Consider the following 22,968-nt stretch of genomic DNA (forward strand, 5'->3'; position numbering starts at 1 on the left):
AAACGTTCAGCAAAAACTGTAATACCAAAACGCAAAATTGGCAGGTGGAATGCAAATTCCACTCACCGCTCAGGAGCAGAAAATGACACTAAGGAGCATAAAGTGACCTCAGGGTGGCAGTGAAACAATCAAGTTTACATTTATCTGCTTGGACCCGGATCATTGCCTCTTGTGTCTTTTGTTTGTTGTTAAGTTTTTTGCTGACATTGTGGGCTTATAACATCTTATTAAAATTTTCCGCAGGGGTCTATATGAGCTGTAATAATGAAAGTATGCATGAAATACTGTATAAAACAATAGAAATACATTGCAGTCTCTCTGGATCTGAATGTAGACATAGAATGGCTGTAAACATATATTGACTGTCTAATGAATAATTACTAAACTCATATAATACTGTATAATGAATAATTACTAAACTCTAAAAAACTAAAAAAAAAGGACTTATTTAATGAAAAATAACCAGTTGGGTGATAGCCACATCATGTGAAATACTTACATACGGATGTAAATGCATTGTGTGTAAAAACAGTCACTTGAAGACAAAATGATCTTTTCCACAGTCTCAGTCTCAACAAATCAGTATTTCTACTGCAATTGCTGCATTTATACGACTGGCAGCACTACAAAGCAGTACAAGATGGCCACGCTCATCATTTTGACATGTTAAATGGCCCTGATCTGTTCTTCAAATTATCCTGACATGCAATGACCATGGGGTCACAATGCCATGGTGATTCTAAGCTGTTTAATTTCCCCCTCTTTAAGAGTCTTAAAAGCAAAGCAGCAGAGCTAATTGTGCCTAGCTTTATCTGGTTCTCTCATGTCCCTTTGTTAAACGTGGGACTTGTTTTCCAATGTGGTCAATGAGTAAAGTTAGTGTTCTTTAGTAATTTAGTGGAGTTTAGTGTCCATCAGTGGTTAGCATGTGCAGTTCAGAATAGAAGTATTTGGGTAGCCACACCAGGAAATGATATATTAGCAGGAGGCTACCATTAATGTTTAAGTCATAACCTTTGGCCCTGGACTATTTCCTCACAATTACTCAGCTCTTCTTGGGTGCCATCCTCTGTGATTCCTAGCACCTCTGATACAGTTCTGAAGAATCAAGAAAGAATCCGGAACCGGATTAAAGTCTTTCAGAAGGATGTGACACATTTGCCTCTGAAACAGATATGCATAGGTGCCAACCTCTACTTTGACTGATTAGTATCAAGTGGTGGAAGAAGTATCCAGCACCAATACCAAAATGTAAAAATACACCATTGCAAACCAAGGAAAAGTCCTGCATTTAAAATTCTTATCTTCTTTATGTAAAATTGTTATCTGAAAAGTAATTAGTAACTAAACCTGTCCAAAAATGTAGTGGAGTGAAAAGCGCAATATTTCCCCCTAAAATGTTGTGGCATAGAAACATAAATTAAAAATAAAATGAAAATACTCAGGGTAAAGGACAAGTATCTCAAAATTGTATTGAAGTACAGCACTAAAGTAAATATACTTATTTAAATTCCACTATCAAATAATAAAGAAAGAAAATACAGAATGTTTTTGAAGTGTGTTACTATGTTTTGGTTGTGTTTTCACAGTGTATTACAAAAGAATCATGGGACAAGTTCATTTGTTCACATACACAGCAGATACTATGTAAACACACACCTCGTTTGCTTTAAAACCAAACTAAATGTGAATGAAAAACACAGATCTAACAGAAATACACAGATAATAGTCTACTGGCCAGTCATTACTGACGTTGATTTGACCTCAGTTGCCCTCTGTTGGCCTTGCTACTCTCGACTATATCTAGAAGACTCTATCCCTCATGCTTGGCCTCAGCATCCCTGACAGCTCCTTTATTGCTTTGTTAGGTGATTTGTCTTCAATCAAAATATCATATGTATAGTTATTATAAAAGAAAAACAAATACAAGACTCTTCTGAGACTCTTCTGAGGGAACCACACCTAAAAAAAACAAATAAAAATGAAAAAAAAGAAATTGCAATTCAAAGTTAGTGAAGATACATTACATTGATTGAGGATGCAGAGTTGTAATGGTCCATCTTCACATGTATCCCTCTTGCTGGCCCAGTATATGTGTCAGCCCTACTAGGCAGGGCTATCCAAAGACCTACAAATGTAGTCCAGTTCTTCACAACAGGAGTGGATCTCACAGAGCAGAGAGCACATTTAACTTTTCGCTGATGGTCTCATAAACTGAGCCAACCTGTGACAGCAGTCCTACATTGCTACAGCTACATAGCTCTGGGCTCAATGTTTCTACACCTGCATTAGGAAGTTCTCTCCCTCCCCTCCTCTCACGCCTTCTCCGTTGATTAATATTTCAGCCGTAACAGCTCCACACTGTTACACCACAGTGCCAGTTGGACATTTGCACAGATGGATGGATCGGTGGATCGGTGGAATGTACATGGCGTTTCCAGTAAATCCAGTAAAATAAGGTATGCGAGTAACTCGTGCTCATGCACTTGCTTGCATACTCGATCTCTCTCCTTGCTTCGGTCTTTGTGTTTCTCTCTCTTATTTTTTTCTTTCTCTTTTCTCCTCTTTGTCCATCCTAAAATAGCTCCACCTCTGTAAAGTCTATTAGCAGCCTTAGGTAAGCCTCTTAGGAGAGACTCTTGCTCTCTTGGAAAAACGGAAGCCAGTGACACTCAGTAAGACCAAACAACTATCACACACTGATAAAACCAGGGTGGGATTTAAAAGTGGATTTTAAAAGAGGAATGGGAAAAACAGAGAAGAGAATGTTGATTGAAAGTAAAATCACCGTACTATATGTTTGACAACAATCTCGACACGCATAGATACTACTGAATATACATGTTTGAAAACTGAGTATCCATTATTTGAAGGATTTTAGTAAACACATCCATGAGTAAGGTGCTGCAAGATTTAGATTTGATATTTATGTCTGGATTAGAGGTGCTTGCAACCTATTGGATTGGCCTGCACTTTCAGGTTGAATGTAATTGTATCGTTGTTCATATGTCAGCACTGGAAACACATTGAATCGTTGTTACTATTAATGTAAAAGTATATTTTAGATTATTAGATGTTCCGTTAATTAGTGCATTCAGGCCTGGATATTAAAACCTCTCTTTATTTATGCATTTTTCTGTTTACCTAGTATGAAAATGGTAAAAGAATTAAAGAGGGTCAGATGGGGGTAATGGGAAGAAGAATCTGGATAAGAAAGAATGAAACAGCCTCGAGCAGTAATCTAGCGGTCTTGAGCTCAGGGAACACCCTCTGTTTTTTTTATCTATTATCTTAATGAGATAAACGAGATTAACCAGATGACTGTGAGACGGAATCTTCTTAGACTATCTGCCAACAGACTGCAGACTTATTTGTGAGTGTGTATGTCTGTGCGCTACTGAGAGTTTGATTCTCTGTCCAGTCTCAATTCACAATCCCTGTGTTTGCCAGCATGACAGAAGGTTGTGCTCCTAATAGCTAATAAGCAAAGTCATGATGGCTGCAGACAGTGCTTCTTAATAAGGAGGGAGGGTGACCTATAAGTCACCTAGAAGCGTTTGACTTTTAGGCAGATAATGTGGCATAAATACCTAAGCAGAAACCAAGACAAGTCCACGAATAAGCGCCATCAAGACTGATTCTGAATCAGAGTGCCAAAAATTGAGCTATGTCACAAGACCAAGCTTGAAATAGGATTTAACCCCACATTTAATGTTTTTTTATTTTGTTAACTATGTATAATATAACCACAAGAATCAGGACAAACAACTGTTGTTTGAATGTGCAGGATCAGGTGGTGTGGTCTAGTAAGCATTATGGAAGAACAAAGTATGTGAAATGTAGTGAAAAGTGGAAGACACAAGGCAAATCTAATGACAGAATAACAAAATTTACAGTGAAGATCTGTATCAGTGGCATCCCTCTCACTCTCACTCACATTACTATATCCTTTAGTTGGTTTTGTTTAAGTGTCTGTAAGGCCGTCAAATAGTTTCAGAAACCCCCTCCGCCCATGTCTTTCTGATGTCAGAATTTTGCAGAGTGCGTCCAACAATTTCTGTAACTTTCAGAACCCAACATTCTGATAAGCATGTCCACTTTACACAGCCTTTATGTGTGTTATGTGTGTAAAGGTGACAAAGTACAGAATGCAGGATTTGAACTTTTCTCTCAGGCTCTCTCAGGTCACATAACTAGTTCCATCACGTTGTATCATCATGTTGTACAAACTACAGTAATGCAATACCATCATTGTCTTTGAGGAGAGATTGTCCTAAAGTGTGCTCTGCTATCTTTATTTGAGCGATTATGCCATGACAGAAGGCTTTTCACCCTCCTTTCAACTGTGGCCATTTAGAACATTTCTGAATACCTTTGCCTTTAGATGAGGTCAGAAGACACGCTGTACAAAAAAGTTCGCTCCATGCATTCCCTGGCCTTTACACCTCATAATATTTGCAGTTATGTTCTAATGAAAGCACCTTTATGATATAATTCTCCATCCATCCATTGTTTAAACTTATATTATGCAGGGTCGTGGGGCGCTGGAGCTTATCCCAGCTCACACTGTTTATGCTGCTTTTAAATGGGCCATGCATTTCTAGGCATGCACATGTGTGCATAATGTATGTGTTTAATTTTGCAGCCTTCATAAGCCAAGTATTCTCTCCTGCCTTGAGACCATTCAGCCAGTCAGTCAATCAGTCAGATATCTACACAGACAGCCAGCCAGTCAGATAGCTAGTCTTTTGAAGTGTGTGTCCTACCAACCCAGTTTCTTGTCTCTCTGGGTGTCACATGTTGTCAGACCAACAGCTTGGCATTCCCATTAGAGTCGCTTCACTAGAGCACAAGATATCACCTTATAGCCTGTTCATTCACACAAAGTACAGCGCCCCATCTGTGTAATAAGCAACCTGTCAACAATTTGATATGGCTAATTCTGACTAGGTGCATATAGTTTCCCATCATCTACTAAGCATGTAGTTTATTGTGGAATGCTTCAGTTGGATTTGCTAAGTGGAATCCCCAAAAGGACTGCAGGTCTTTACAATGAAAAAGATCATGTGAGGACATTTGGCACATTAAAAGCTTAGCACACAATACACACACAACTTCAACATAAAAATTAAAGTGATGGCTGTAATGAATGAATGAATGCCATCGCGAGGTACAATGATCACAAAACCATGACAATTTAGCTAAATTTGATCTGAGGCTGTACACTGTCACACCCTGATCTGTTTGTCTTCTCTGCCATTCTCCTCTACTCTACTCTAACCCTCTTCCTGTGTCTCACCTTGGTAGTGAGGATACAGATGCAGTCCATCCTCACCAGTCCGACTGGCAGACTTTCACCGAAACATCTTCCAGCTTCAACTTTCCCGTTCCACCACTCCACCACTCAGCCGCTAGTTGCTGTTGGTGGCATCCTTCTGTCGTCTGTCCGTCTCTGTCACCTCCTTCTCTTCCTCTTCTTTCATCCCTGAATCTCTCTCTCCTCCCTTTCTCATGTCCTCTCCACCTGTCCTTTCATCAGAGCAGCCAGAGAGGGCTTCTCCACTAAAATAGAGGCCGACTCGGAAACATGGCAGCTGTCCCAGTGCACCTCCACCCGCCCTCTTGTTTTCCAGCTGCTGTCTTCGTTTTATGGCAGCTGGTAGCCACATTTTGACCTCAAAAAGTGAATGGTTCAGAATATATATCTGCACACATGCACAACACACTCAAAAACAAAAAACAGACAGGCAAACATGCAGTGACAGGCGCAGAAACGCATACACATGGATGCACAAGCAAACACTCACACAGACAGACGTGTATACACAGACATAAGCACACACTGAAATACATATTACTACACACACACATACACACACCACTCTGATGTTTTATCAGGTCAGTCTCTGTTTTGCAGGAGTGGGGGGGTTAGACTGAGTGAACAGTTACAGCAGTATAGCAATGGATGCTCTACTTTCTACTTTGATTGTGGGTATTGGCGAAGTTGAAGCTCCATATGCACCCTGAAGCTTCACACCGAGATGGGATTACACTCACTTAGGATATTGGGCTTTTTCTAGATACTCAAAAACACTGCAATTGATGTTGGATTTGGAACCTTACAACATACTGTACTATACACTCCATGGAAGCCCTGCAGAGCACAGAGAAATAGGAAAATGGGGTGGGAAGCCAAACACCCAAATCTCCTGCATAAAACAAACACACACATACACACAATTTAAAATTTTTCCTGTCCTACTCTACTTCTGTATGGCTCCACCCTCCACTGGCCCTGCACTCATTGTTGGTTTTCTCCTGATGCTCACTGCTGCCAACAGAAAGTTGTCAGTCCGTCTGCACTGGGTTGTGCTAATGAGCATTATTTTTGGGTAGCAATTTCTTCTACAGCAAATGTGTTTCATTTCTTTCAAACTTAACACTTGTAACAAAATTTCTTTTTTTGTTGATTACACTGATAAGTGACTATTGTGCATCTCAAAATAAAAGAACCACCCCAATTTCCAACTGTTACTGGATTCATTAATTAGGAACACAGTTACCGCCAACCCCTACATAAGCAGTATTCAGCTGGCGGGTACAAATGATGCCTGATGCACATATAGCACTATATTCACAAGCAACTTTAGTATAAAAAAGATTTCCCGACATATGGACTATCAGCAGCAGATGAATGTAACTTGGGTCAAGCAGCCTATACCACACAAAACCATTCAATTCCCATGTCAGCAAGATCAACACAAAACCAGTTGCATGAGCTCATCTCTCAGCTCATTCTGCTGACTCAAAAAATTGAATAAAATGTTACTGAACTGAATTGATTCCCCTTGTCATATTATGTAATGCAATGTAAGCCACTGTTCAAACAGCCAGCATGCGTAAACGATCTGTCCATCTAGGTCTAATTCTGCTCTCTGCAGCCCCAAGCAGCCTTTTGATTTACTGCTTCAGCAGGAGACATGTTGTCACTGCTAAACACATGTATGTAATTTCACCTAGGGGAAGTGATATGTTACAGAAGAAGCAACAAAAATCTTTTATGACAATGATTCTTGTATTCGAATTAGCAGGGTGAACAGTATTTTCTTCATAAACTGCATCCATAAATAACAAGACAAGCTGAGCACAGGCAGGCAGGAGAAACAGCCATTATCAAGATAACCTTGCCAGTGATGGTTAGGAAGATTCAAAAAATACTAATCCAGCCCTAGTTCTGACAAAAATGTTTTGCTGATCCTACATACTGATCTGTTGAGTGGAATATTTTCAAGTTCAAAAACAATCATGACAGCATAATCTCTTACAAGCAATGATAAGCTGATGTTGCAGCATCATGACAAATGTATCTGCTGCCGAGCAATCTCTGCCACCTGAACATATAAACATCAATAATGGGAGCCTTAAACAGTACATAACTAAACCTGACAAGCTCTCCCAAGCACATGGAGATATTGGAGGCTATATTTTCATTTAATAGTAGTTTCTTTCAAACTCAGGAGAGAAAACATAACCTCACCTCGTTTCCAGAAGCGTGCAGCCCTACTTTTACTTGCCACTCAACAATTCAACAACTCAACCAACACCCACCTTTGGATACATATTAGACTCTGCTTTTAACTGTGGAGAGATTTTCTGCACGTTTCTTCCAGCACCAATACAAAACAACTACAGTTGTCTTACCTTGTTGGGGGTCAGTAGGCTGTTAGCTGGCCTGGGGCTGGCGGGACCATGGATAGGGCTAGTGGAGTTGACTTTTGGTGGCCCTGGGCTGGTTGGACTAGGTACAGAGATCAAGGAGAGAGGGTGTCTGAAGGTGAACTGTAATTCTGCTGTACTACTACACTGAACTACAAAAACATTTTCATTATACAAAGTGTTAATAAGTGTTTAATAGCTAACATCATTTTTTGTGTTTACATAAGTTTTCAATTAAAACATTTTTATAAAATAAATGCATATTTTATTAATTTCTATCACTGACTGAACAGAAATGAAAAGAGTTGGGAATGAACCTATACTGAGTTTAACTGCCAATTAAATTGATAATCAACTAATCTTTCCAGGCATATATCTATGTAAACCTCAAAACATTTTCTGGTTTAAGCTTCTCCAAAATGAGGATTTGCTGGTTGTTTGTCTCAATGAAACTATACTGAGTTTATCAGTCAATTAGTTTTGTTGTTTTAAACAACAGGGATTGTGTGCTCTCAATTTCGGTTAGTTAGCATGAGCAGCATAGCCAGATAAAGAAAAGGACCACCTGTAGGAACTCAAACTTTGTCAATGGCAAATGAATGAAAAGGCTACGAAAGTTCGTAGCACAGTTTTTTTTTCTCCACATTATCTTTATTCAAAGCATCAACATGATTGTGATACTGTCAGCACAATGTTTGATCAAAAAATATTTTTTTTCGTTTGTCCACATCTTTGGTGTAAATTGCTCATTGCTTCAGAGTTTTGCAATGAATTTCCTGGCTGGAATTAATCAATTAAGACTGTAATATATCAGTTGTAAAGTCTTGTTTGCTAATCTACCCTACTAACAATTGAACTGTATGCTTATTTGTTGGACATACCTCAGATGAGGTCCTTTCGTCAAAGCTCCTGGAGGAACTTTAGGGCTGCGGATGCTGAAGGTAAATCTTCCCTGGTTGGGGCTAGTTGGACTCGTGCCGGCAGTGACTTTGCCTATGCCTGGGTCCTTGCTGGTCTCAAGAGCTGTAGTGATTATAGTATTGCCAGTGACTCTGTTGAGACCAGGGTGAGTGCTAGGAATACTGCTTGTAGGGGTAAGTTTGTCTGGAGTGGCTGGAGACACAAGGCCTTGGATGGTGCTGGAGATGAGGGCTGAGACAGTCACCAAGTTGAGGTCTGGAGAGACAGAACAACTTTGTGGATGGGTGGTTTCTGAAGAAAGATCAGGGTTGGTGGCAGTGAGATGTGCCTTTGTTCCATTCAGTGATACTCCACTTCTTATGGAGTCAGTGGGGGTTTCTATTTTGCTCTCTGTGGCTCTAGGGGATGTGGCAACAAAAGGAGAAGACGGCTTAGGAGTCTCTGATGCCAATGATTCGGAGGGTCCCAGCTGGACCGGAGGGAGAGGAGCACGGTACTTGACCTTGGCTGACTGTGACCGTGTAATGGACTGTGTAGTTGGGGAAGACGGCTTTGTTGTAGGTGTTCCAGATGGGATTGGAGGGGCAGGGGATTTGATTGACTTGGGTTTGGGTGTCAGAGGCTTTGGCTTAAACGATCCTCCAGAAGCTTGGGGGCTCAGGGGACAAGAGGAGGGCTGTGGCTGAATTGAGGGCTCTGTTGGCAAGTTACAAGAGGCAGGGAGGTTCCCTGGATGGTGTGTCTGGTCCCCTGGACCTTCTGTCTGGTCCACAGAGCACTTGCTGTCTGAAAGGATGGTCAACTCGTAGTACTCCTGAATGTCTGGAAGGAGAGAAGGAATTAGAGCCATGATGAATGACTGAAGAGTTTAGAGCATTAATAAATGAGGTTATTTCTAGGGCTGGGGTGCCTGATCGATGTAATTGGCGACGGAAATATGTCGATTCACAGAACATGCAACAACCCATCCCAATGAAGTGCTGTTCCTGGTCTAAGCAGGAATTCCCCCAGAGAACAAGCTGCAGCTGAAAAAATTTACCTTCAACCACATAAAGTTTTTAGACCGAGACCCAACAATGTGGTACTCTGTAAGCTCTGCAAGTTTGAAATGGCTTATCACATCAGTACAACTACTATGCAACAACTCTTGAAGCAGCATGAACACAAAAGCATCCTAGAGCAGTTTGTCAAGACAGCAGCTGCAGCAAGACAGCACTGCAAATCCCGTTTACTTTGTGTCCCCACACAAGCATTATATCTTAAAATTATCAACACGGGGAATGTGTTTATGTTAGTAGTAGTCACTTTAAAGTGATTTTCTGCACCGCTGCTGTTATGGTAATTTAACATTGCACCATGCATCATCTAAAGTTAAGCCATTTTATATTTTCTGTTTACAATACAATAAAAATTTTACTTCATTACTCATGTCATATGGTTAACCATATGGAAATGGTTATGTAATATCCATTTTAAATCTATACATAGAAATTAGACTAATTTTAAATTATGGCACTATTATCATCATTCTAATGTGCTTCATGTGTGTCTTTTCAGGATGACGATTGAATAAAATATTGAAATCTTATTAACTGCCAATTAAATTGATAATCAACTAATCTTTCCAGGCATATATCTATGTAAAACTCAAAACATTTTCTGGTTTAAGCTTCTCCAAAATGAGGATTTGCTGGTTGTTTGTCTCATATTATTGTAAACTAAATAGCTTTGGGTTTTGAACAGTTTGATAAACAAAACAAGACATTTAAAAATGTCACACTGGGTTCCGGGAAACTGTGATGACATTTCTTTTAATATTTTTACATTCCTAACCCTAACACTAAACAATTGATTGATAAAGCAGTTAATGGAAAAATAATGTGGAAATGTATCTATGATAAATCTATTATGATTATTGTTTTCATCATCCAAATACAGTAGAAATTATTAAGATCTACTGTATATTGTACATTGCATTCAGATGCAAGCAAGTGCTAGTCACAAAATAGTTGGATTGCTTTTACTTTTGCGATAGCAAGGTAATTGGTAGAGAAACTAAAGCAAACACAGTTGTTGACCTCTAGTGGCAGCACAAGCATACTGCCAAAATGGTTACAGTAGAACTGTAGCTCTTGTATTTAGGGGATTCCCACATCAAAGAGGAAATGTTAATACCACTGTCATTTCCCTTTTTAAGAAGTAACCACACTGACAAAATGTATCAAAGTCACTTTATGATTCATCTAGAGGTTTCACTTCCCCCTAGATATTCTACACTTAATCACAGACATGGTTGTGAGCTTAGGCTGATTTCTCAGATAAGTTTGGTGGTCATAAGAGAAGATAAGAGGTACAGTATATGAGAAGAGGAAAGGGAATATACAGACGGTTGGAGTAGGATGTGTAAAAAGAAAAGGAGAAGAGTGAAGACACAGAGAATTTAAGTACAATATATATAAATGGCATTAAAAATGGCATCAAAGATGGAAATTACACAGTGAAGTAACATACAGTCACATCTATCCATGTCACATCTATCCAGGATCAAGGATAAAGTTAATTTATTTATCATTATACAACACAAGTTGTACAACAAAATAGAAGTTTGTAGTCATTTCATGCTACACACACAGAATATAACAAATAATAAAATTTATATTTGAATGTAGCGCTATACACCCAAAAAATTAATCTGCAGTGGACTTTTTGTATTTGCGTCTGGAAGAATGTAAACAGCATCAATAAGATAATGATAATAATATGGTAACAACATTTGGGAAAGTGCCTATCCACATTGGCTGCGTTTGAGCACCAAACATCATCGATGGAGTCTCTCATTTTGCTGGAGTTTTGAACATCAGACATAAAGATGTGAGCACAACAGTCTCTAATTTCCTGTTGCTTGGCCAGCATGGGTCCCATTTAATCCAGACAGGTGTCATGCTAGAGTAGTTACCCTCTGACTGCAGTCAAAGACCATGGTGCCTGGTCCAGTTTATCTGGCTGGGTGGATCATCCACTGCTCTTTAATCCAAACCCTGGCTTCCTTTTCCGATGACTATGTTTCAGCAATAAAGCGGGAAAAAAAACACACTCAGTGTGTGTGTCAGATATAACACTGACAGCTCCATTAAAAGTCAAAGTCACAAACAGAAACTCATGTTTAGTGAACAGCACACACACAATGTGCATAAACACAAAACAGAGAAAGGAGTGTTAATGTAACAGCTAAAGGTGTGGGCGTGGCACAAAGCAGGTGGGAACAGAGAATAAGAACCAGTTTGTCGTCATGCACATAGCCATACAGACACACATGTGCCTAGTGTTTTCCTTCAAATAGGCAACAGTTCACCACAAGCAGAACTAACCAGTTAGACACAGACTGATAACTCTTGGCAGGAATTTGTACTTGCTACACATTCTCTAAATTAGTGCGTACTTTCTACAAAGGGCCCTGTGTTTACTGTGACAGACGACATCACGCCTACATCCGTGGGTTCGGGGGCCTCACTGCAGAAAAATGTCCTAACTTCTTGTCCTATCTTAATTTAAGATTCATAGATAGGTAAAAATCCTATGTGCTCCTCTCCTTCTCTTATGATCAAACCAAACCTTTTTATCTTCATTTGGACCAAAGCAAGTTCCTGTCTTCAAGCCCTCATATACAGTCCAAAACACATAGCATCCTGGCTTCCTGACTTACACACTGCACTGTTCCAACAAACAAACAAAATGCAAGGCAAACAAACCTGGCTGCAGAGTAGCACACTGAGTTTATGAAGTTAATTTGAAGACCAGCACAAAAACCAAGCTAATAACCAAAACCGCTGCTAGGATAACTGGTCTCCCCATACCCAACCTAGCAGAACTAAATATTAAGGCCATTGCACGCATTGCAAGCTCAATAACACAGGACATCATACACCCACTCAATCACCATCTTACCCTACTGCCATCTGGGCCCAGGTACAGAGCACTGAGATGCAGGAGGGCTTGCTTTGGGAAAAGCCTAATCCAGTCAGCCATGTCGCCTTAAATAAAAGGCCTTGCTGAACTGGCATGAGAGTGCGCTGTTGTTTGTCATTGTATGTCGTTAATGTGTGCTGTTGTTGTCTGATCAGTTCAACCAAATCACAACAGTGGCATCTAGCCATGCAGACAATTTCTATTTTATTTGCCCAGGTTTAAGATAATGTAATTCAATATTACATTTGAAATAGTGCTAACAAAAACCTCTTTCAATGAACAGTATCCAAGCTATCCCAGCTACACTGTGAGCAACACAATCAACAAGTCACTCAAAGAGATATTTCATCTCCTACAGATGTCAAATCCAAGCATCAACGGAGTTGTCAAGAGATAAAAGCTAACCAAGCCTTCAAAGTGAACTTGTCGTAATGGTAAGTATCTAAATGGATGTATAGAAGAACAGTGGGTCACTGGTATATGAACAAACAGATATCCTTACCAAGCAGAGCACTAAAGAGCTGACTTTGGAAAACATTGATGACTCTGTCCAGAGACTGCTGGAGCTGGTGGTCTTCCTCCACAGGGCCTTGTTTGGTCAGGCACTGATTCTGCTGTCTCTGGTCAAGTTTGACCCGGTACTGCTGGAGAAGCTCCAGGGCTCGCTGAGCATCTAAATACAAAATACACATGTAAATAACAAAAACCTTTTGACCCCATAAGTAATGACAGAAAAGGAAAGACAAAATTCCCCAGGCACTCTTAAGTAGAGCAAGGAGATTATGTGCTGTACATTAAAAGCCTCTACTTAATTGAGGATTACTATGGTAAAAAACTCGAACTGGTTTAGACCTCACAGGGTCTTCATCAGAGTGAAGTTAATAAAAGACACCTGGCTCCACACAGTGAGTGTGACACAGGTGTTAGTCTGTCAATAGGCCTTTAAAATACCCCATCTACTTAAAAATATCATAGAATGTTTTCTTTCCCTTTCTGCCTCCCTGTTTTCAGTTTTCAACATCAATGCAGAATTGCACATTAAATTAAAGTAAGGTGTTCTTTCAGTACTGTACATGGATGTAACAACTGTTAGCTTTAGAAAGGTGAATTGAGGTGCACATGTACTCTCAGCTCCTGAGGTAAAATCACTATGATATATTACATTAAAAATAAAAACAGGAGTTTTGAGTGATATTTTTAACTTGTCTTAATTATAATGGTTATGTGGTAAATTCTGAAAATTCAGCATATTTATTTCACGTTATTGCATTCTGAAATGGTAACTACTAACATTTTATTACCATGGCTTTGTGTAACTCTCATGCGGAAGGGCATGTGGGCAATATAGTTTATGGTGTAAAGAAAGGCTGCAGACGGCATTCCAGGCTCCTTGGCAATCTTAACATCTGATTAAACCGGAAGCACTGCGGCTTCTTGCAGTGAAGATGTCAAGCCAGACGACATTCAAAATTATTTCTTATTTATTGATTATTTACGTATCTATAGCCCAATAATATATCAAGCAATATATCAAGCAGAAGTTTTCAGATAAGCCTATTAAATATGTGCACATTCACACAGATTAATAGAGCAGCATGCAATTAACATAAGGCAGAGTCGGGAAAATATTGAGCTGAATTCTCTCCATCTAAACTTTGTGCGTTTTAGTGCATAATGCTACCAGCTAATAGATTATAGGTAAACTAAAGCAGATTTAAAAAATGAAATTAAATGCTGTCAGGTAGATAACGCGTGCCGTATTAACCACAATTCGTGAATAATTAGTAAAGGTTCTTAAATTATGATCTATAAGGTGTAGGCCTATGTGTCGACCACTTAACAATTCAGCGTTACATTACGGATGTTGTAGAGAAGTTTCGTGCTGTAGCGTTGTCCTTAACGCTAAAGAGAGGTTCGTTGACCTATAACCAACAACATCAACGCAACCTTTTAGAGTGGTTAGAACAGTTGCACTTGATATATTTTCTATAACAAAACAAATTTTAAAGAACAGAGATGAAAATGAAGCCAAAGAATTATCAAACATTATATTTACCTTTCTGTCGCACAGGCATGGTGAGTCGCACAGTCCTCCTCCCCCCGGGCTTGTGTCGGTCTGCGTCGCTGTCACAGTGTTATCTGTTATTACAGATGTGTTCGCCTGTCCCGGGACAGCCTGCCTCTAAACTGGGACACCGACCTGACACCAGAGTCTACACCAACTTGTCTTTTCATCAAAAGAAAAACTTTACGGAGTGTTTGAAAGTCCGGGAAAACCGTCAAAGCGGCAGAGAAAAGAGAAACTGTCAAACGTTGACATCAAACGCTGACAGGCGCCGCGTGGACTTGGTACCCGGAGATGTCGCTTGTTTTGTTTTTTTCACTCGTCGTCTCTTTCACTCTCCCTCTGTCTCGCTTTTGTAAAACTAGTTCTCCATTTCTTCATTGAGGTGACTTGACTCAAAACGCTGTCCAACCGGTTCTTAGGCGGTCCTGTGGGAAGAACACAGAAATACGCACGCAAGCACACACGCACGCACGCACACACACACACACACACACACACACCTACCTATAAGTCCCTAAAAGACACACACATTCATGCACTGGCCTCAAAGCACTATTAAAGCAGGTTTGAGAGGCTCTTCATAAGCAGCTTGTGAATGTTGGTGGTATTGTCATGTTTTAAACAGCTATATTGTGTGCAGTGAATAAAAGAACATCTAACATCTAATCCACTCAACTCTGAGTATAGATTTGGGTTTACAGATACTGATTAGACAGTTTTAGATCTAAAACCTCTCATACAGCCCCCAGTGTCATACTTGTTGATTAAATTAGATATTTAACTGTACAGATATAAAACAAAAAGTCTGGTCAAATTTATAGCAAATGCTGGGTGTGTAGGGTTGATATATATTATGGTACCCCTATGCTCACACACAAAACACAACACAATCTAAAATGCAAGGTGTATGAGGGATATAGTTGAAATGTCACAGGTGTAATCCCACGGGCTGTCCAGGCAAGCCTGTGAATTTGGCGGTCATGGTAAATAGTTAAATTGTGTTGAGTAGATTAAAGATTCTCTATCCCAGGTGTGTTGATCTCTCAGCCTAGATCCATGTCAACTAACATTACCAGGGCCAAGTTTACCCAAAACAATGCAAAATGAAAACAAATCCTAGATGAGTTTATGTGTGGCACAGCAGAAAATCAAGTAGTACTTAAGCATCTAACGCATTAAAGATTGGTTAGATAAAAGTTTTTATTTTTAGTATTTTATCAATTTAAATATAAAATTGTTGATTCCCAGTTGGTAACATGGGAAGCTGCTCCCAGCACAGGAGCTAACACAAGCTAACAGTAAGCTAACTCTATCTCCACAAACCAGAACTGCGTGACAGAATGTTAAACAATAAAGAGAGAGTTGGTTGGACCAAATTAGGATTAATAATCCAGTAAATACTGGACTCACATTCAACGGGTGGCCAGAAAGATAACTGTAAATGTTGCTGTTTTTGGTCAGTGTAGCAGGCAGTTGTCTGCTAACATAAATTTGGTAATTTAGCTAATGGAGTTGGTCTTCATGCACTTTAGTGGTCTAAAAACACTTATGTCACATAATATAGTAACATTACTGTCAGTGTTTGAAGAATTCTCTATATTTAGCCTACCACCAAACTTTGAATCTAAGTTACTTCTTTAAGAATGCAGTAGCATCTGCTATATATAGCATTTGCTAGCACTTGTCCACATGTTTTGGTGATTGAAGGCGTGATATTTTATATGCGAATAAGACTTGAATGGGAGATTGGGGAAGTTAACTTTAAATTTGATGATACTGTGTCTTACTAACAGCTTCTTGAGTTTCCAATAGGCTATACTGCGAGTGCCAGTTCATTCTCAAAATAGTTTCAGAACTACATTTAACCACATCATTGCTAATATTTATCTTATAAAGTTTATCTGAGATCATAAACAGAATCACAAATTAGTGAAATAAAAAAAGTTTGCCAAATGTTTTGTTTGCCTATTATCACTTTAGTGGTTTAGGTTACGCAAGCTAATTGTCAGATGGGGAATAAAAAGCGAATAGGCTACTTTGGTGTATATATTTCCATCATCTAGCTAAAAGTTATCTGACCAATAGGCCAATCATCCATAAAAACTGGAGTATGCCTTTAAAGTAAGAGTCTAACATCTTGAAATACCACCTATTTACCCATTGTCAGATGAGGAGATGAATATCAAATCAAAGGTTCATGTTGCTTTCAGCCTTGCTTAGCTCAAAAATTAAGAATATGCCTTTTAACAACTCCAAAACAGTCACCACTAAACCCAGGCTTCATCTGGGTTTTGTTAAATTCAATGAGCAGGCTAAATAAGACACCTTTGTACTTTGCTGTTCCACTTTTGATGGAGTTAGGTTAACTGTTTCGCCTGCTTTCATGTGCTAAGCTAGGCTTATACATCCCGTACCTATCTGTGTACTGGACAAACAGAAAAGGAATTATACCGATCTTCTCTTCATGCTCTGGAAAGCAAACAAGTTAATTTCCATAATTGTGGGAGTGTACCTTTTATATTCTTTGTCTCACTGACACCAGTCTATTTCACATTCTATGATGCATTAACTCAGTAATAAGGTCAACAATCATAACCTTGAGAGTGGAGATGCTGACAGTTGTCAGACTAAAAAGACAGCAAGGCAAAATTAGAAATCCGAAGTTGCTGCAGGACACATATGATGTCCCGCATGTTGGACACAATATACTGTATGTCTATGTCTGTCTGGAGACAGTGGAGCGACTGTTGGGACACTGCATCTGCAGACACACACACCCACACACACACACACACACACACACACTCACTCACTCACTCACTCACTCACTCACTCACTCACTCAACTCACTAAACACATGCAGGCAGCAGCTGAATGCAGGTCATGGACTCAGTCTCTGGTGTTGTTATTGATCAGGTCACAAGAGCTTATTGACAACTTTGATGGGCGCAAAAAAACTCTTGCTCTGTATAACACACACAAACTGATGCCAGCATAATATGAGTTAGGGTGGGGAGAAATGTATGCATGACTGTGTAAGTGGGTTGGTCAGTCAGCACACAGACGTAGGCCTATCATTTTGTCCAAACCAGTGTGTAAATGAGAGAGTAAAGAGGAAAGGGAACAAAGGGGCATCATTCTGCTTTTGTCAATGCGTGTGTTAGTGTGTGTACTATTACCCTCTATTGTTAATTGTCGGCCTGTATCACAGTAAGCAGAATTGTTCTAGGGCACTGATGCCAGGAGAACAGTGGGGAATGGTACAAGACAGACAAGGGGAAGAACATTTAGTCAATTATACCTATCATTTACAATCCAGTTATGAATCCAGTAAACCACACTTTAGTGGTAGGCTAAATAATGCAGTTAATGAGTGGTAAACGGTAGAAGAAGTAGGCTATGCAGATCCTTTACGAAGCTAGAAAATAACAGACATGGCTTCGTGTCCTGGCTTGCGTCGCCGCTATCTTGTTCATTATTGCTATGTTATTACTACTCAGTAACATGCTTGCAAGTAATTTACCATATAGATTTGTGCTGAAAAGTTTAACAAATATTATGTGAGAGAATAAGTTCAACTGCTGGACATAAATTTTCGCCATCAAACCCAACATGTTCCGATGGTGGATTTTAGAGACAAACAGACAAGAAAGACCGAAAGTGACACTGTTTCAAAAATTATTCTTAGTTGTAAGTTAAACAAATGACAACTAAAAGACTATTTTTTAGACATACTGAATGGTAAATGAATACGCGCATTGAGCAAAATTGGGTTGGATTTTCTTACAAAGCCATAAAATGGACTTATAATTTAATTTCCTTGTTATTAATGTCCATTAAAGGTCATCAATAAATCAAAGACAGAATACAGTAGGTGTCAACAAGTTCAGAGGTCAGAGAAGCCAGGTTGGTAGAAAGCAGGAAGGATCAGTTTTTTCAGCTGCATGTGCTGTGTGCAAAATCCAGTAGTATTTTTATAACATAATACTTACCACAATGGACCAAACTTTGCCTTTGAGATTCTGAAAAACACTGACAAACTGAGATACTGACAAACAATGACTCAGCTGACCCTCTGTGATCCACAGCTCAGACGAGTGTCAAGAATAAATGAGATTGATGGATAGAGAGGGATGAAGAAGAGTCAGGCTGTTAGACTAATGGACAGGAACACAAAGGAGCATCTGCTGACATGATGAGAGTACTGAGTTTAATCCACACAGAAGCAGAGGAAACTGAAATCTACCACAGACCTGCTGTGGCGATCCTCATTGCTCCCGCCTCTTTCCTTTCTTTATCCCTCGCTTCCTTTCTTTACCTCATCTCTTTTTTGCTACCCGCTTGAACTTTATCCCTTTCTTTTTCATGTCTTTTTCCTTTCTCCTTGTTTGTTTCCTTCATCCCTTTCTTCTTTTGTCTAATTCCCTATTTTTCCTTGTTCTCTCTTCCTACAGTAATAAAGACACAGAGGAGCAGAAATAGAGATATCCATCTCTCCTGCCATCCACAGAGCTCAGTGCACCAGGAGGAACCCAGATTACCAATAGTGACATTTTTATTATTTGTACAATAGAGACTTTAGTACATTATTCAAAACACTTCTTATATACTGAAAAAATGGTACGTCCCAAAGCCCAAAATGGCTCCAGTATAATCGCTGCACAGCATTTTTTCAATTTTATACATATATTATTTTTTGTAAAAACTGTATCTTAAATAGTATGTACAGATAGCATCTGCAAAATGCATTCTAAACACATGATATATATTATATATACTTCTGCAATTACATTTCTCCGCATTAATACTCAAACTTAAAACTGGAAGGAGTTCAACTTGCATGTGCAAATAAATAAAGAAATAAATAGTTTTGTTAAATCGTCACTAAAATTTGTCCAACTTATAACTTTACAGCGGTTCTCTTTTTCGGAGGTCAAAGTACTTTTTGTCACACAACAGAAGAAGCAGCATTCAAGTTGGGTAGGTGTAGGTACTGCAGAAAGCATGAGTACATTCACAATCAATATGAGTCATTTTAAATTGGATTTCATTCACAGCTATGTACAGTGACACCGTCCTCCATTTGTTCAGCTCTTATGTAGTTTAAACACATAGAAAATGACTGTTTTTATAGTCATATACATATATATATATATATATTTGTATAACACAAATTCACAATTACAGTAGAAATACATTTTATACAGTTTTGGATAGTACATGTGTAGGTCTCCAAGTCATACTGTGCGTACTTCCATCCATAACTTTGTTATAAGTGTCATTATTATAAAATATCACAATTTTTGAGCAAAGCTAAGGTATATCAATATATTTAGAAAGAATTACCTGAAACATGTAGTAAAAAATAATTATATTATCAAACCTTTTTCTCTGTTCTCATCACAATATCTTTGATTCAAACTAAAACTCTAAATAGGGTTAGGTGAGTACCTGTGGTTAAGATCTCTCAACCACATGACTAAACTGTGTCATTTTGTGTCCCTTATATTGAATTAACAAAATTCTAACTCTTATTAAAAGAGTTGACACAAAATGGGCACAGGATGACACTGTCATGTCAAGTAAAAGCAAAGGACAGTGAAGGATGTTGTTTTGCTCTGAATGAAACATCAGATGTTATACAGAACAGAACAAAACTCCCTGTCATGAAAAGTCTTCAAGACATGTGTTGCATTTACACAAAGACAGAAAATGAACCTCTTCGCTCTTTTTCTGTGGTTACTTTTGTCATGCCAATACAATTTCTGAAGCATGGCCAAAGCCACATTGACATGGCTCCAAAAAACGCTCAGTTTCTACATCTGAGTCTACTTTTCTTTGTTTCCCTGCTCTTCTTAATGTCATATTCCAAACACTATCTGACTCTATCCACATATAATTTTTAACATTCATCAACTAAGTTGTCCACCTAGAGTCAATGAGCATCTCTTCAGGTTACAAAAGTTACACTGAAATTTCAAGTTTAGACAAAAGTCTTTGTGACGCAGAGCAGATCTTTCCCTGATTGTCTAAAAAGGGAAACTCTGATTCACTACAGATTTACCCATTAAGACACTAACACCGTGTGTTATACCTTACTGATTCTTGTAGGGACATTCTCTTTTCTCTCATTGCTTTCCACAGGGAGGCCAGAGTTCAGGACACTTCCCCAGAGGTGATGGTTACCAAATGTTAAGAAACAGTTTTCACGCTGCGCCCACTGTGTGCAGATCAGATCTGGGCCACAAAGAGGTAAAGTTCTGATGCTTTGGGCCTGTGTAAATGCAACCAGAGAGGGGCAGAGGGTCTATATGGCACCAATTATAGAACATCAGTCTCACTGAAACTCAGTGATATTTTACATCTAGAGTCGTCTACAGTGTAGAGAAGTCTAGAAGACAACATAAAATGGCTGGTTCAGTGACCAATGATATGAAAGCATGCTGTGACTTTGACATACAACTCAAACAGCTAAAAAGGATGCAACATTGCTGTAACAATACTAGAAAACAGGACCTCAAAATATTGGCACAGAAGTTATGAATAATGTTACAGTGTGTGTGTGTGTGTGTGTGTGTGTGTGTGTGTGTGTGTGTGTGAGTGTGACTGGTTTTATGATAGCAGTTGAATTCTAAAAATGAGGCTAGAATATAGACAGGGCTTCATTATGCAGTAGTGCACAGTGTGTTGTGTATGGGGGCACATACGTCTACTGTATACAATATCTGTGTTTGCCTGTGAGTTTATGTGCATGGCAGTGTATGTAAACATTGCTTGGTAGATGGCACTGCAGGACAAGTTAGGCTCTGCTGAAAATCTCAATGGGCTGAGCCTCAGAAATATTGCTTTAGCTCTTTTCAGCACAGCTGTGCAAGCAACAGTTTAAAAAACAAAAAAACAAGTAGCTGTGATGAACTATGAACAGTGTTTTCTTTACAGAAGGAAATCTGTGGTATACTTTAGAAAAATGTCCATTTGGAGAAATAATCCCTGTATGTTCATAGGAGAGAATTCAGAATGCGGTTTATCAACAATATTTATATTACTCATAAACTTTTAGAGCTGTCTGTCCAGGCCCCAAGGAGACTGCAGCTCTAGAAAGCTGCAGCTCGATATATGTACACAAGGCAGAAAGTCTTAAGTTTTCAATTTCTGTACACTGGAGGCAATAATACCTGCAGAACAGCGAAGAACAGAAGACAGCAAAAAAGACTAAAAACACAAGATGGTGAAGGAAAGAGAAGAATGGAACAGAAAATAAAAGACAAAGAAGAAAAACACAATACAAGACAACAGAAAACAGAATAGAACAGAAGAGGACAGCAAAATAAGAGGCAGTGGCAAAAACACCCCAGAACTCTAACTAACCAACAAAAACAAAAACTATTCAGACTGACTGATCAGATGACTAATTAACAAACCAACCACAAAATCCAAACTGCAGCAGCCCTGTAGGAACTCAAAGCATAGAGTCCTCTTGTGGTCCATCCAGTTGTCGATCAGGTCCCTGACCGCCGCTGGACAGAAGAGCCGATATGTTTCCTATGGTACATTTGGCACTAGTATTTGCCTTTGGTCCAGCAATAGGCAAATAAATGTCTGTGTATTCCCCTAAAAAGGTAAAAAAGGCGGCTCGTTTTTCAGGTCCACAAGCCTCCAGTAGAGGGCAGGTGGGGTGGCATGGGATGGCGAAGAGCAGAGTCGAGAAGCGTTGTGTTTGTTTGTTTGTTTGTTATAAAATTATTTTTAGCGCGTGCTGCTGTCTCTCAGTACTACCAAGTCCACCATCCGCTGGAAACTCTTCAACAGAGAGACGGCTGTCTCGTGCTCCATGTGTAAAAAACTATGTCCGTTAGCCTGCAAGGCAAACACGCAGCACAGTCAACAGCATGTGTGTGTGCATGTATGTATAGAGGTATGTGTGCTGCAGTATTTCCATACATATGTATTTGTGTGTGTGTGTGTGTGTGTGTGTGTGTGTGTGTGTGTGTGTGTGTGTGTATGTGTGTTGTGGAAGGATGGAGGGTCACTGCCATCATTATCTCAGTAACACATCACTGTTGGGGAAAAGAGAGAGAAGAGGAGGAGCTACACAGTCATGCTGTAGAGAGAAGGGGTAAAGACAAAAAAGGGCTTTTAGATGAGTTCATCCAGCTAAACTGTACATCTGTGGAGAGAAGATGGGGGGGGGGGGGGGGGGGTATGAAAGGAATGAGAGAAATAGGGGGTGGGGGGGTAAATTATAGCAGTGAAATGGACATACTTTAGCACTATTTTGAAATAACAGATATAGTAAA

General features: G+C 39.3%; 2 protein-coding genes across 9 annotated transcripts in view; both read right to left on the bottom strand.

Moving 5' to 3' along the window:
- LOC119900364 (discs large homolog 1-like protein) overlaps positions 1-15,108 on the bottom strand; it is a 115,591-nt gene extending 100,483 nt beyond the window's left edge. For 2 of the 4 annotated variants that reach the window (XM_038715224.1, XM_038715223.1), the window contains exons 1-4: positions 14,660-15,106; positions 13,106-13,276; positions 8,598-9,459; positions 7,702-7,798 (exon numbers count right to left, since the gene is read on the bottom strand). In XM_038715224.1, coding sequence (XP_038571152.1) covers positions 7,702-7,798; positions 8,598-9,459; positions 13,106-13,276; positions 14,660-14,678 — 1,149 coding nt within the window. In that variant the 5' untranslated portion in view covers positions 14,679-15,106. Of the gene's footprint in view, positions 1-7,701; positions 7,799-8,597; positions 9,460-13,105; positions 13,277-14,659 lie in introns of all 4 variants that reach the window. The other 2 variants (XM_038715221.1, XM_038715222.1) reach the window with 2 other exon arrangements.
- Positions 15,109-19,191: 4,083 nt separating this feature from the next.
- Positions 19,192-22,968, bottom strand: part of lrrc7 (leucine rich repeat containing 7) — a 132,220-nt gene continuing 128,443 nt past the window's right edge. For all 5 annotated transcript variants that reach the window (XM_038715232.1, XM_038715231.1, XM_038715233.1 and 2 more), the window contains one exon: positions 19,192-22,528. In XM_038715232.1, the coding sequence (XP_038571160.1) occupies positions 22,418-22,528 (111 nt within the window). In that variant the 3' untranslated portion in view covers positions 19,192-22,417. The remainder of the gene's footprint in view (positions 22,529-22,968) is intronic.

The sequence above is a fragment of the Micropterus salmoides genome, unplaced genomic scaffold (assembly GCF_014851395.1).
Source record: "Micropterus salmoides isolate LMB-PRFRI ecotype aquatic unplaced genomic scaffold, ASM1485139v1 Ms_hic_scaffold_13, whole genome shotgun sequence".
NCBI lineage: Eukaryota > Metazoa > Chordata > Actinopteri > Centrarchiformes > Centrarchidae > Micropterus > Micropterus salmoides.